At 44.7% G+C, this 13,760-nt stretch overlaps 1 protein-coding gene across 1 annotated transcript in view; it reads left to right on the plus strand.

The window, feature by feature from the left end:
* Positions 1 to 11,618: 11,618 nt before the first annotated feature.
* Positions 11,619 to 13,760, plus strand: part of TSPAN5 (tetraspanin 5) — a 185,157-nt gene continuing 183,015 nt past the window's right edge. The window contains exon 1 of the mRNA XM_065907460.1: positions 11,619 to 12,113. Within this exon, the coding sequence (XP_065763532.1) occupies positions 12,033 to 12,113 (81 nt within the window). The 5' untranslated portion in view covers positions 11,619 to 12,032. The remainder of the gene's footprint in view (positions 12,114 to 13,760) is intronic.

The raw sequence follows: 13,760 nt of genomic DNA on the forward strand, positions 1-13,760 counted from the left end.
AGATGAATCACGAGAGACTGAGGAGTTAAGAGGAAAGGGCTAGTTATCTCAGTAACAGTGACTGACCTCCTCTCTTTCTGGCCACAGCATGCAGCTTGTGGGATCATACTCCCCTGCCAGAGATTGAACCTGGCCCCTGGCAGTGGAAGCATGAAGTGCCAACCACGGTATCACCAGGGAATTCCCTTAACCCTCTCTTAATTTGTCCAGGCCTGATGGCTTAAAACTCAACATTCAGAAAACTAAGATCGTGGCATCTGCTCCCATCAGTTCATGGCAAATTGATGGGGAAACAATGGAAACAGTGAGAGACTTTATTTTTGGGGGGTCCAAAATCACTGCAGATGGTGACTCCAGCCATGAAATTAAAAGATGCTTGCTCCTTGGAAGAAAAGTTATGACCAGCCTAGACAGCATATTAAAAAGCAGAGACATTACTTTGCCAACAAAGGTCCATCTAGTCAAAGCTGTGGTTTTTCCAGTGGTCATGTATGGATGTGAGAGTTGGACTATAAAGAAAACTGAGCACCGAAGAATTGATGCTTTTGAACTGTGGTGTTAGTGAAGACTCTTGAGAGTCCCTTGGACAGTAAGAAGATCCAACCAGTCCATCCTAAATGAAATCAGTCCTGAATATTCGTTGGAAGGATGATGCTGAAGCTGAAACTCCAATGCTTTGGCCACCTGATGTGAAGAACTGACTCATCTGAAAAGACCCTGATGCTGGGAAAGGTTGAAGGTGGGAGGAGAAGGGGACGACAGAGGATGAGATGGTTGGATGGCATCACCAACTCAATGGACAGGAATTTGAGTAAGCTCCAGGAGTTGGTGATGGACAGGGAGGCCTGGTGTGCTGCAGTCCAAGGGGTCGCAAAGAGTCGGACATGACTGAGTGAACTGAATTGAACTGATGTTGCATCTGACCTAGGTTTGCAGTTTGGATGTGTTTTCCTTCCACGAGGGTTGACAAGTCCATTAGTAGTACAGTATATAAGATTAGTAGTACATCAGTATTATAATACAGAGCTGTTTTTCTGCTTCTCAGAGAATCTTCTCTGCTCCAGGCAGTCTTGGAGGGAATGTGATGGTGATGGACCAGTTGGAGCAGACTGGCAGGTAGAAGCTAAGCTGTAGAAGCTGCAGCTTGAGACCGTATACATTTCTGAGGTTAGGAAGGCAACAAGGTGCTAGGATTCAACGTGTAATACTTTGGTTAATGGGCTTCTCTGGTGGTTCAGTGGTAGAAGGAATCTACCTGCAATACAGGAGATGCAGGTTCGATCCCTGAGTCGGGAAGATGCTCTGGAGAAGTAAATAACAACCCACTCCAGTATTCTTGCCTGGGGAATACCATGGACAGAGAAGCCTGGCATGGTACAGTCCATGAGGTCACAAATAGTCAGACATGACTTAGTGACTAAACAACAACAGCTTTGGTGTTGGATGAGTCGCTAAGTTGTGTCCAACTCTTGTGACTCCACGGATTGTAGCCTGTCAGGCTCCTCTGTCAATGGGATTCTTCAGGCAGGAATACTGGAGTGGGTTGCCATTCCCTTCTCCAGGGGATCTTCCCGACCCAGGAATTGAACCCAGATCTCCTGCATTGCAGGCAGGTTCTTTAACGACTGAGCTATGAGGGAAGCCCCAACAACAGCTTTGGTTAATCTTAATTCATTATATTGAGGGATGATGGTTTCTGTTCTGTACCTCAAATTTTAGTTTCCCATGGTGACATTAGGTATTTATAGAGCAAAGCTGAACATAAAGTTTTAGATTCTCAATGATCTTAGGCCTATTTTATTTTTAGAGGATAAATGATCATTGAATTGAAATAAAGCATGAGTTAGCTTTTAGTTATAAACCATTACTGTGTATTTTGTGCCTGATAACTTAACCATGTCACTCTGGGATTGATGAATCTGAAGAAACACGGAAATTTATTGGCTGTGGCTTTGAATCTAGTGATGTGGAGATGCTGGATTTATGTATGTTAATTTGAGTCATATGCAAGTCAAAACACGCATATTTTTAATCAGCAGATGGTTTAGTATGCTTTCCACACTTGTAAAAAATGAAAAGTACTGCAAGCTATTTTTTGCCTTGTCATTCATTCTGTCAACAGTATTTATTGTGAACCCAGTGAATGTGGTACATTTGAGTACAAGACAGAGTTACAAATGCAGTGGAAAATAGGTCCCCTTTGTAGGAGAAGATAGGATAAGCATGGACACAGATTTTGCTCACTTTAGGCTTTGAGGAGAGGTTCTCTAAGATTACCTGTGTCATTTGAACTTTTATGACTCAATGGATTTCTTATATATTATAATTTCAGAGCTGCTTCATGACTATTTTTGTTTGACCTATCGTTGACATTTTGTACTGAAGTCATTAACTAATTCATTCAATAAATAATAATTTGCATCCAGTGCATGAGGCATACTTGCAAGGTAACATACTACAGAGAAATCTGATCCCTGCCCTCAAGGAGTCTGTGGTCCAATTGAAAAAGTTGTTGAGTGACTGAAATGAAAGCTCAGGTCATCTACTTAGAAGATAGCTAATGCTCTTATCAGGAGGTTTCCTGGTGACTCAGGCACTGAAGTATCCTCCTGCAGTGCAAGAGACCTGGGTTTGATCACTGGTTAAGGAAGATCCCCTGCAGGAGGGCATGGCAACCACCTCAGTGTTCTTGCCTGGGAAATCCCAAGGACAGAGGAGTCTGGCAAGCTACAGTCCATAGGGTCACACAGGATCAGACATCACTGAGCAACTAACACTTTCACTTTTTCCTCTTCTCACCATCATAACCCCAACTCACTTCAGCTATGTTGGATTCTCCTAGAAGCCTTGAAAGGGGCCAGAGCTCCTCTGGGGAGAGAGAAACACATGTGGTTGGTCTTCTGTGTGAGAGACTGTGTGCTAGAGAGGGACCTCAGCTTCCTGATTCCTCTTTCCATAGAGTGTTTCCGCTCTCAACAAACTTTCTTGGGTTCAGTTCAGTTCAGTTCAGTCGCTCAGCAGTGTCCGACTCTTTGCGACCCCATGAATCGCAGCACGCCAGGCCTCCCTGTCCATCACCAACTCCCAAAGTTTATTCAAACTCATGTTCATTGAGTCGGTGATGCCATGCAACCATCTCATCCTCTGTCGTCCCCTTCTCCTCCTGCCCCCAATCCCTCCCAGCATCAGGGTCTTTTCCAATGAGTCAGTTCTTTGCATCAGGAGGTCAAAGTATTGGAGTTTCAGCTTCAGCATCAGTCCTTCCAATGAACACCCAGGACTAATCTCCTTTAGGATGGACTGGTTGGATCTCCTTGCAGTCCAAGGGACTCTCAAGCGTCTTCTCCAACACCACAGTTCAAAAGCATCAATTCTTTGGCGCTCAGCTTTCTTCACAGTCCAACTCTTCACATCCATACACGACCTTGGGTTGCTCGTGATCAATTAGCAAACAATAAAGTTTACCGGGGAAGCTCTTTTTTAAAGGAATACTTGGATAAATCCCTCTATAAAATAGATCCATTTATTTTTATACTTCTATTAGATTTCCTCAAGTGGGGACACACATAACTTATAACCTTAGATGCATATATTGGATGTTTAATTTTGATCATAGACTTCAGTGGGCAACTTATTTCTGCATTTCAAACCATTTTCAGTTTGTTATTTGTTGTAAGTGTAGACATTTTTTTATTGTGCTAAAATATAAAGAGCATAAAATTTACCATTTTAACCATTTCCAAGTGTATAGTTTAGTGGCATTAAGTATTTGCAGTGTTCTACAACCATCACCAATATCTATTTCCATAATTTTTTATCATTTCAAACAGAAACCCTGTACCTATTAAACAATAATTCTTTTTCCTTAATCTCTGTTAATCTCTATTCTACTTTCTGTCTCCATGAATTTGCCTTCTTTAAATGCTTCATACAAGTAGAATCATACAATACATGTCTGTATATGTCTGTCTTCTTTCACAAAACATAATGTTTTCAAGATTCAGCCATGTAACATATATTAAAATACCCTTGCTTTGTAAGGCTAGTAATATCTTTTTGTATATCTACTATATTTTGTTTGTCCATTCATCTGTTGATGGACACTGGGCTGTTTCCATCTTTTGGCTCTTGTGTGGCTGTGAGCATTGGTATACAAGTATCTCTTTGGGTCCTTGCGTTCATTTCTTTTCGGTATATACCTAGGAGTAGAATTTCTGAATCATATATTAATACTTTTTGAGGAACCACTAAACTGTTTTCCACAATGGCTAGACCAGTGTGGTTAAGTATAAATTTTTTTTTCATGATTATAAGTTTTTTTCCATGATTCTACATCACATTGTACTTGGTGGAAATTGTAGCAGTCTGTTCTGACCTGTGTCCTTACCTCTGTTTGTTTATTTCTTCCATTTTACTTTTAGGGCAGAAACTATGACGAAAGGTGCCTTAATGGGAAATGTGCTCAATAAATAATTGTTGTTGAGTCAATTGATTCTGCATAATAAAACCTAAATGAATATCTGATGAATCTGCTAATACATATTTCCTGTTTCTGGACATTAAGTTCAATGCTCCACCAATGCAGATATATCACAAAAGCAAATTTTTTAGAAGGCAAAAGAAACCAAATGGTGAAAGAGGAAATTACTAGATAGGATTAGCGTGTCTAGTGTTAAATGGGGGCAGATTTTTGAGAAGCTGAAATACTTAACTGCAAAATAATTTGAACTGGTGATGGATGAAAGGAAGGGTGGAGTTTTTGGGGTGGGAATGGAACTTTGAGATTGTTTGGAGGTAGGAGTGAGTTTGGAATGTAAGGGAGCATGCGAGAATGTTTGCCATGTAAGAAAAGAAGCAAAGACTGATACATGGTGGAAAAGGAAAACACTTGAGTGTTAGCGATATGGGGCAATGAGGTTAGGATCCTGACTGGTAAACCACCACCTGGAAATTGAGATGGTCTTGCTTCTGTTCCAATGGAGGGCTTCTCTGCACTATTTGGGGGCACTGGCAAATGGGAAATATAATAGGTTTAAGGTTTTTCCCTCTGCAGAATGAGATCAGTCACATAAAAATATTTATTAATGAAGAAAATATATCACAATGTTGACAGCAGTTTCCTTCACAACTGTTGTCATGGGTGAGTCTTTGAAAACCTTTTGTGTATTGTCTAACTATTGTATAATAAGGATATCCTACTCTGGAAAAAAGATAACATTTTCATCTTTCTCTGAAAAGTGCAGTTTCAAAAGTTCACATGCTGTTGCCCAGGAATTTTTTTGGTCTAAGTCATAGAAACAGGCAATGGCTGATTTAGTCAGGAAGGAAATCCACTAGGAGAAAATAAGGTAGTTTACAGGACTGGAGGGAGACCAGAAGAACCAGGGAGGACCCCCTGAAGGGCAGCCTCAGGTGGGATGTCCAAGCGCCACAATCAGTGAACTCCAGGCAGCTTTTGGTCTTTGCTCCCTCTGCACAGTATCAAGTAGGGAGCTTCTGAATGGCCAAATGTGTGTCACGTGCTTGCCCCTGGTAAAGCCTGGCACCTTGATTAACTACCAGCCTTGCTGACTATCTCCAAAGCAGGAGGAAACTGAGGTGATATTTCCAAAAGAAGGTGGAATAAAAAAAATCAATGCCTGCTCTGTCATATTGTGTAAAAGATAGAATTCATTTTATTACACAAGCAATTATAATTGATTTTTAAAAGTGAAACAACTGTGTTCTACGTATGCTTGTTTAATCATATTTATGAGACAGATATGCTTTCTTCATGTTCTTCCCGGGGCCCTGAAAACTAGGCCTCTTTAATGGGTATGTATGGGCACAGGATGAGAGGGGTACAGAGGTGATATTGATCCTGGGGGATCCATTGTACTTTTACAGAAATATTTTAAAATTTTAATTCACTCACTTTTCAACTAGAGAACAGTAGGCAAAATATTTGATTCATTAAATACAACAAATTTATATTATGGCCAATTTAAAATGCTTTAAGTTGACCTCACTGGATTTGAGGTGAGATGACTTGTTTTAATTAAATTTTTTTTTTTTTAATATTTATTTACTTTTATTTTTGGCTGTGCTGGTTCTTCATTGCTGCACGTGGTCTTTCTTTAGTCGCGGAGAGCAGGGCCCACTCTTTGTTGTGGTGCCCAAGCTTCTCACTGAAGTGGCTTCCTCTGTTTCTAGGGTGGTTGGGCTCAGTGCTTGTGGCACATAGGCCCAGCTGCCCTGCAGCATGTGGAATCTTCCTGGAGCAGGGATCGATTCCGATGGGAAGCCCTAATCCAGGTTTTTTGATTTGCAAATACGAGATGCCCACTTTGAAGCCGCTAAAGCCAAAGTGGACTGCAAAGGAAGAATTCTATCTAAAAACTTCTGAAACCTCAAGAATCGGGTTCTCCTGAAGAAATCCAGAAATAGAAAGGCTTTAAGCAGGGCCGGAAGCTTTTCAGAGCACAAACACAACGCCGTGTTCACGGCCCATGTTGTTAAAAGTCTCTGCCCCTGTTTCTCTTGATGTCTGTGCTTCCTTCCTCTTTTTGCAGAGAGTGAGAGTCTTGGCTTCCTCCTGGAAACACAAGCCCCTTGAGCTCTCCTAAAAAAGCCTCACCTTCCTTTCAATTATGCAGGGATTCCTTTGTTGATGAATCCCAACGTGAGAGGGACACACTCAGGGGCTGGCGCAGCCTGGATCAACCCAGGGCTGTCAGCGCTAAGGTACAAATGTGGCAGAGGTGGGGAAGCACTTTGTGGCTGAGAAAGTGAGAGAAAGGGGTGGATGTGAGTTGGGCGGACTGTGCTAAAGGTTCCCCCTGTAATTGTTGAAGAGAGGCAGGAATAGTTGGGGAATAGAAGAGAGGAGAGGGGAACAGTGGTACTGAGAGAAACGTGGAAAACTGGTGGCTAATCAAGAAGAGAAAATCAAAGGGGTCGGGAGGAAATACCAGAGGAGAGTGCTTAATAAACTAGAATTCTTTGAGCTGCTTGAAACTGAAAACCTTTCTTACAGTGCCTTCCCCAGCAAGTTCTCTCCTGTGACAGGAAGTCCTGAGAGGTTCAGTCAGCGAGGTAACAACGGCAAGGAGCCCAGGTTCTTTTCACTTTCTCATTCTGCCTGGCTTGGTGTGGTCTTTATTATTGTCAAATGCAATTACATCCAAGGCCAAAAAGAAAACTTCTCTTAGATGTGAGGAAACACCCAGCAGATTCTCCTCATTGACCAGAAGTGTGTCTCTTGCCCATTTCTGAACCAAACGCTGGTCAGAGCCAAGTTTGGCTCAGAAGGTCAAGATTCACCCAGTGCAGCTGGGCCGGGGCTCATCTTCCCAAGCATGCGGACATGAAAACAGCGGGGACCTTGGAACAGTGGGTGGGGAGGCAGTCGGCAGTGCTGGCCACAGAGAAGGAAAAGAAAAATACAGGACTAGAAGAGCAGAGAAACAGACAGTGAAAGACAGAAAGGAGGGAGGCGGAAAGGTGGTGGGGAGAGCGAAATACAGAGAGAGAGAGACAAGCTCATAAAATCTGGTGTCTTAGGTTAAAATGCTATTGTCATATCTTGCTGCTTAGCTAGGCAACTATTAGAAGAACATGCTTTACCTATTCGTACTGCCATTGAAAGATTAATTATGTTTTCAGTATTTAAACTTATTAACCATTTTTTTCAACCTCAGAATTATAAAGGAGATGGTTGTAGGGGAGTCTCTGGGGAGAAAATTACTCTCATTGTTTTTTCCCCTTAAAATAGGCCAGAATTTATTGAGTCATGAAAGGCAGTGCTGAAATAAATATAATGATTACTTAGTTATTTGTTTGTCTTTACTTATAATTTTATCTTTGTCATTGTAAAAGCAATATAACCACATTAAATAGAAACCAGAAACATGAAAACACAATCACCCACAATCCCATAGTGTAACAACTATTATAATTTCAAAAGAATTAACACCTAAATTTTCTACTCATTAACAAGGGAAAGTGTGCATATATAAATTTTCCATTCTTCTTTGTCAACATGATTTATTATTATTATTATTTTAAAAAATGGCAGTCTACACTGTATAGCATTTTGCATCTTGCTTGTTTCATTTAATTTTCCTATTACTTTGAGATATGTCCACAAAAATAAAATTGAACATTATAATACAGTCACATGTTACCACATACTCTTAATAATCATCATCCTTAATGTCTGTAAAAGATTTGAATAAATGACTCACCCATTTTTAAAATAAATATTTATCAAGCACCTGAAACACTGGCAGAGTGCTAGGAATTCTAAGATTAAAAGGAGATGGACCACACCCTTGAAGGAGGGCGCAGCAGAGGAGAGGAGACAGGCAGGTAAATAAGTAATTACAGGTAGTCTCCAAGTGCCAAAATGGGAGGATGTAGGAGGCGCTGAGGAGATGAAAGAGGGAGCCTGGGAAATGCTGACTGAAAGTGCTGAGGATAAGTAAGAGGGCTCAGCTCACAGACGCAGGGCAAGGAGAGCGCTTAGGGAGAGATCAGGAATGATGTGTGCAAAGAAGAGAAACGCGAAGCAATGTCGTCGTCCAGAGGGCTACAGGGAGCTGGGTATAGCTCTAGCATCTTCAAGTTGTCACCAAGTTTTCAATATGGCTGTGACGTACAACTTGCAGCACAGAACTTTTCTCATATTTTGGAGTATTTTGTTGGCTAGATTCCCAGAAGTGGGACTGCTGAGTCAAAATGGAGGAGCATTTTGACCTACCACATATATCCAAAACGCTTTCCAAATGAATGGAATCATTTTATAATGACACCAGCAATATATAAGCAAACCATTGCTTATTATCTCTATATCTTTACCACTGAGTTAACATCTATTTCTTCAATTACTGTAAAGTTAATTTTCACCATATTTATTACTATTTGATGTCTTTGTATGTGATCTGTTTTCTGCTTTTATTCAATCACTGAGATTTTGTATTTTACTTTACTGTATGAGCCCTACTAAGATATTCATACTTTTGTCTTTATCTTTGTTGTCACCAATTCTTGGTTTACATTTCTATGTAATATTGATCTATTTGACTGTGCTGGGTCTTAGTCACGGCATGCAGCATCTTTGTTCTGTCATGTGGGATCTAGGCTCAGTAATTGTTGCACTTGCGTTGCCCCGTCGCATGCAGGATCTTAGTTGCCTGATCAGGGAGCGAACCAGCCTCCCTTGCATTGCAAAGCAAATTCTTAGTCACTGGCCCACCAGAGAAGTCCTCTACATTCTTGTTTAAAACAATGTTTGACACATAGAAGTTTTAAGCTATTACCCAGTCATCTCCACTGGTTATTTCCTTCTATTGCTTCTAAGTTGAGAAATACTTCTAGCCAGAGGTTTAACAAATAGCATTCTATTTTCATTGGAAAAGACACTGATGTTGGGAAAGATTGAAGGCAAAAAGAAGAAGAGGTGGCAGAGGATGAGGTGGTTAGGTAGCATCACAGACTCAATGAACATGTATCCGAGCAAACTCTGGGAAATGAAGCACAGGGAAGCCCGGCATGCTGCAGTCTACGGGATCACAAAGAGTTGGACATGGCTTAGGGACTGAATAACAATTCTATTTTCTGGTTTGCTTTAAAAAATATATTTAACTCATAAATCCTCCTTGAACTTGGCTTTGACATATAAAATGAGAATTCAGCTAGTCCCCCTGCCCCAAATTACCAGAGTTATCTGAACTTCTCCTCCTCTGTTGGGTTTTATTTCAAAGCCAAATCCTGCTTAGGATCAACTCAGTCATCAGCTGGATCTAATTTCTAGTACTTTTCTGAGTTGTGGCACATCACCTTAAGATAGACATTTCCTCTGACTTACCCAGGAATCTGCAATAACTGCTTTACTTACATATAAGAAGAATTACAATGTAGCACCAACAGCTTATGTAAAGGGTGGCAGCACCTTCCTGTTAGTGGGGAATCTGCTGCTAAGCGTAGACTTTACCTGTGAAACCCACCAGATTGGTGGTAGTCTGCTGTGTGCTTTGGCTGGGTAGAGGACACTTTTGAGGTAGAGAGTCTTATTTCATCCAAAGGGCCGAAGTCACTGTTAACCAGTGTCATAATTCTAGGATCTTCTGGTTCTTCCACCTTTGCGGGGACCCTGGCTCCTACCTGTGACCTCAGTATAGCGCTAATCCCTCTCAAGGCCAAGCCTATTTAAGTGTGGTTTATTGCAAGGAAAAGTAACTTCTTGCTCCTCCTTCTAGGCTATCAACTAGCTAGCTAGGTTTTTAGAAAAGTGAGGGGGTGGTTAACTAGGGAAACCCTATGCCAAATGTTATCAAGCCTACTGAAGGATCACTTGGGGGCTTAGGAAGCATGCAGATTTCTGTGCCCAGTACCAGGTTTCACTGGCATGGGGCTGGAAAGTTTCCCTGATCTCATCTCTTTGCAGCTTTTTCAAGCCTTAAAAAAAATGCCCACAGATGTTTACACACAGTTCTGGGCAGTTCTTCATTCTTTTTTTCGTGAAATACTGATACCTGCCAGCCAGCACCTATGAAAGTGCCCCAGGAGGAAGGCAGATGCACAACTAATGGGCACACACGCTCAGGCAGGGCTCCAAAATAATTTCTAGCTTCGTTCTATCCTTCCTCAGAGGTCAAAAGCTTAGTCGTTCATGATCTGTAAACCCAATTCGGATTCCCCAGAAGACCGTCCTAGGATTCCTCCTTAGAATTCCTCGTCCAGGATTCCTCCTTAGAGTGAGGACCGGTCAGGTTCCTTCCGCACTATTCCCTCTTGTGGGGGCATTTGCAGTCCGGATTTCTGTCGGCTACAGGCCCTAGGGCAAGGATCCTGTCGTGCGTCGGATTCCTTTGGGCCATCTCTCCTTCCTCGTCCCCGTCTCCAGGATAAGCCTCTCTCTCCCGCAGGTGGGGAGGTTGAGTTGGAGCCACATTCAGGGGAATTCAGGGGACTTTCCTATGCAATCCTCCGGATTCGCTCCCATTTCCCGTCTCTACCCCTTTCCCTAACACCTTATCCTTCACCTTTGCTCCCAGCAAAGTCTGTGACCTCTTTCCTCTTCGCCTCAATGGCCCGGCGTCTTTTCTTGCTACAAAACCGGAGCAGGGGGTGTGAGTGTGGCTACACCCAGAAGGATGCTCGTCCTGCAGTGGGGGGCAGGGGGAATGATTCGTCCCGAGGATCCCAACTCAACCAGCCCTCTCACCCCGAAACGATCCTTTCGCCCTGGTCCCTCCAGAAGCTGTGTGCTGCCGTCGGTGGCAGAGGGGGACCATCAACCCCAGTCACTCCTCCAAGGCTGCTCCCAAGGGCGCGCTCTCCGGGCATCCTTACACCTCCCTTCGGCCTGCCATCCTCCCTACCTACCCGCAGTGCTCGGGGGTCCGCGGCGCTCCTGGCTGGCCTGAGAAGGGGCGGGGATGAAGCGAGCGGGAGGAGCGGAGAGCGCTGGAAGGAGGGGGCGGCGAGGCTACGTTGAGCCTCCCGCCGCCCGGGAGCGCCCGAGCCCGTGCGCGCGCGCACCTCACCGAGGCTCGGGCGGCGGGAGGCGGGCGGAGCTGAGGGCGGCGCGGGCGGAGGAGCAGCGGGCCGGGCGGGCGGAGCGATCGGCGGGCGGAGCGAGGGGTGGGAGGGAGCGCGCGAGCGGGCAGGCGGGCGAATAGCGTCTCCACCAGCATCCGCGGCGGTCGTGTTTGCCCGAAGCCCGGAGGCTGACCATCGTCCGGCGGACGGGCTTGGGAGCTCGCCTTGTGCTGGGGGCCAGCCTCAGCGAAGCTCGGGGCTTGCAGCCTGCTCCCGTACCCGCTCGCGGCCACCCCGGCTCCGGCGGCCTCGGCGCGCGCCAAGGGCTGGAGGTGTGGGAGCCACTCTCCGCTGCTCGGTCCCTGCGCTGCTCAGCCCGGGTTGGCCGCCGCGCCGCGGCCCCGAGCGGCGTCCCCGATCCCCAGCTTCCCGCCGGCTGCTCCGAGCCAACGGTGCTCCGAGGCTCCAAACTCGGGCTGCCGGGGCAAGTGTCTTCATGAACCCAGAGGATGTCCGGGAAGCATTACAAGGGTCCTGAAGTCAGTTGTTGCATCAAGTATTTCATATTTGGCTTCAATGTCATATTTTGGGTAAGTTGGAGCGCTTCTGGGATTTCAACTATTGTGGCTAATCGATTCGCGACAATTTCGCGCACGTTGCTCTCAGCCTTTACTTTTCGCTGCCCCTCGGGCGCTTGTCGGAGCTCGCAGAGGCGTTTGCCTTCCGCCCTTTCAGCCTGCGCGTTGGAGAAATAAACATTTAATCTTTTCTAGGAACGCGAAAAGGTAAAAAGAAAAACGGAGCCGGAAAGGGGACACCCAGGCCTTGAGGTTGCTTTTTAAGGGATGAATAACGTAGATGCAGATGAAAGAAAGGGTTCGGCAGTTGGAGAAATGAGCAACCACTCGAATGAGATTTGCTCCCGGTGGAGTATGGATGTTGGGCAGAGCGTGGTGTCATAATAGGGAAGGCTAATCGGGCAGAGTCGACCCTGAGGTCCACCTCTAACGGGGATCTGATTGGACGAGGGCTTGGCTCCGTGTTGCCGCGGCCAGTCTGTGCCATGCTCAGCGTGTATCTTCTTGCACCATCTCGGGCTTTGTGTAGGATGCAGATGCGGCGGTATATGGTTCTGTAATGTGCACGTAAATATCGCTTCCTGCACGCTCATCTCTTCGTCTTCATCGGGAAAGCGCTCCTTTTGCATAATGGACTGACCAGTGGGTGTGCAGGCTGGAGGTGTTTATTTCTCTGTCTGTATTATTGTCAGGATAATAACAAGTCACCATCAACATATGTTTCAGCGTGTTGGTACCTCACGACCTCCTTTTCTGAGGAGCGACACGTAGAGCGGGCCGTTTTGGGGGAAACCTTGGAGAAATGCAGAGGAGAAGGCGTACGAGACATGTTTTGTGGGGATACCGGGAGAGCAGATGCTTGAATGGAAGGTTCATCCATGCTCTGCTGGCACCACAACATGCTGGGTACCTATTGTAATTGGGCTGGGATGCCCACTCTTTTGTTTTGTTTGGCTTCTCTTCTTTGATCTCACAAACATGTTCAGCAACCAGACAAAGAGTTCACTAGGACAGGGGGAAATGTTGCTTCAAAGACCGTGTTCTTTTTCTTCTCCATCCCATCCCATTCCATCCTCTTCCTTGTTGGGCACTCCCTCCGCCCCCACTATTCCCCCCATGGAAAGTAAAGATGGTGGCTGGCTGGGGTGGGGGGCGTGCTCCCCAAGTTGTTGCTTAGTGTGGATTCAGTGTGAGGTCAACAATAATCCAGTGGTGGTGGTGGGATCTGTGATAATCCACAGCAGTCTGAACCTAGGATGTATTTATTTTGATTCTCTTTTAGTTTTGGCCATTTGTTTGAACATATCCATTGATGAGAAGAGTTGTCAGTACAGCTCTTTATATTGTTTTCTTCCTACCATGCATTTACTAGGCTATTTTATTTTTATTTTCTATTTTCTCTAGGAGTGTCTTGCATTGCTCTTGCATGTTTTGCAAAAGGGAATGAGAGGGATTGGAGACCACCCTCTGTGTCAGCATGTCATCTGGCCTCAGGACTGATAATGGGGTGGGGACACATGAATAAACATCAGATCCAGTCATTCACAAGCCACTTTTTGCCAGAGATTGGACATGATTCCTGTTAGCAGTCACCCCCCACCTCCCCACCACTCCCCCCATAGTCAAACACTGCTACAAATGTAGGAAGAAGAAATTATT

Source organism: Muntiacus reevesi, chromosome 16 (assembly GCF_963930625.1).
Source record: "Muntiacus reevesi chromosome 16, mMunRee1.1, whole genome shotgun sequence".
NCBI classification, from domain to species: Eukaryota; Metazoa; Chordata; class Mammalia; order Artiodactyla; family Cervidae; genus Muntiacus; species Muntiacus reevesi.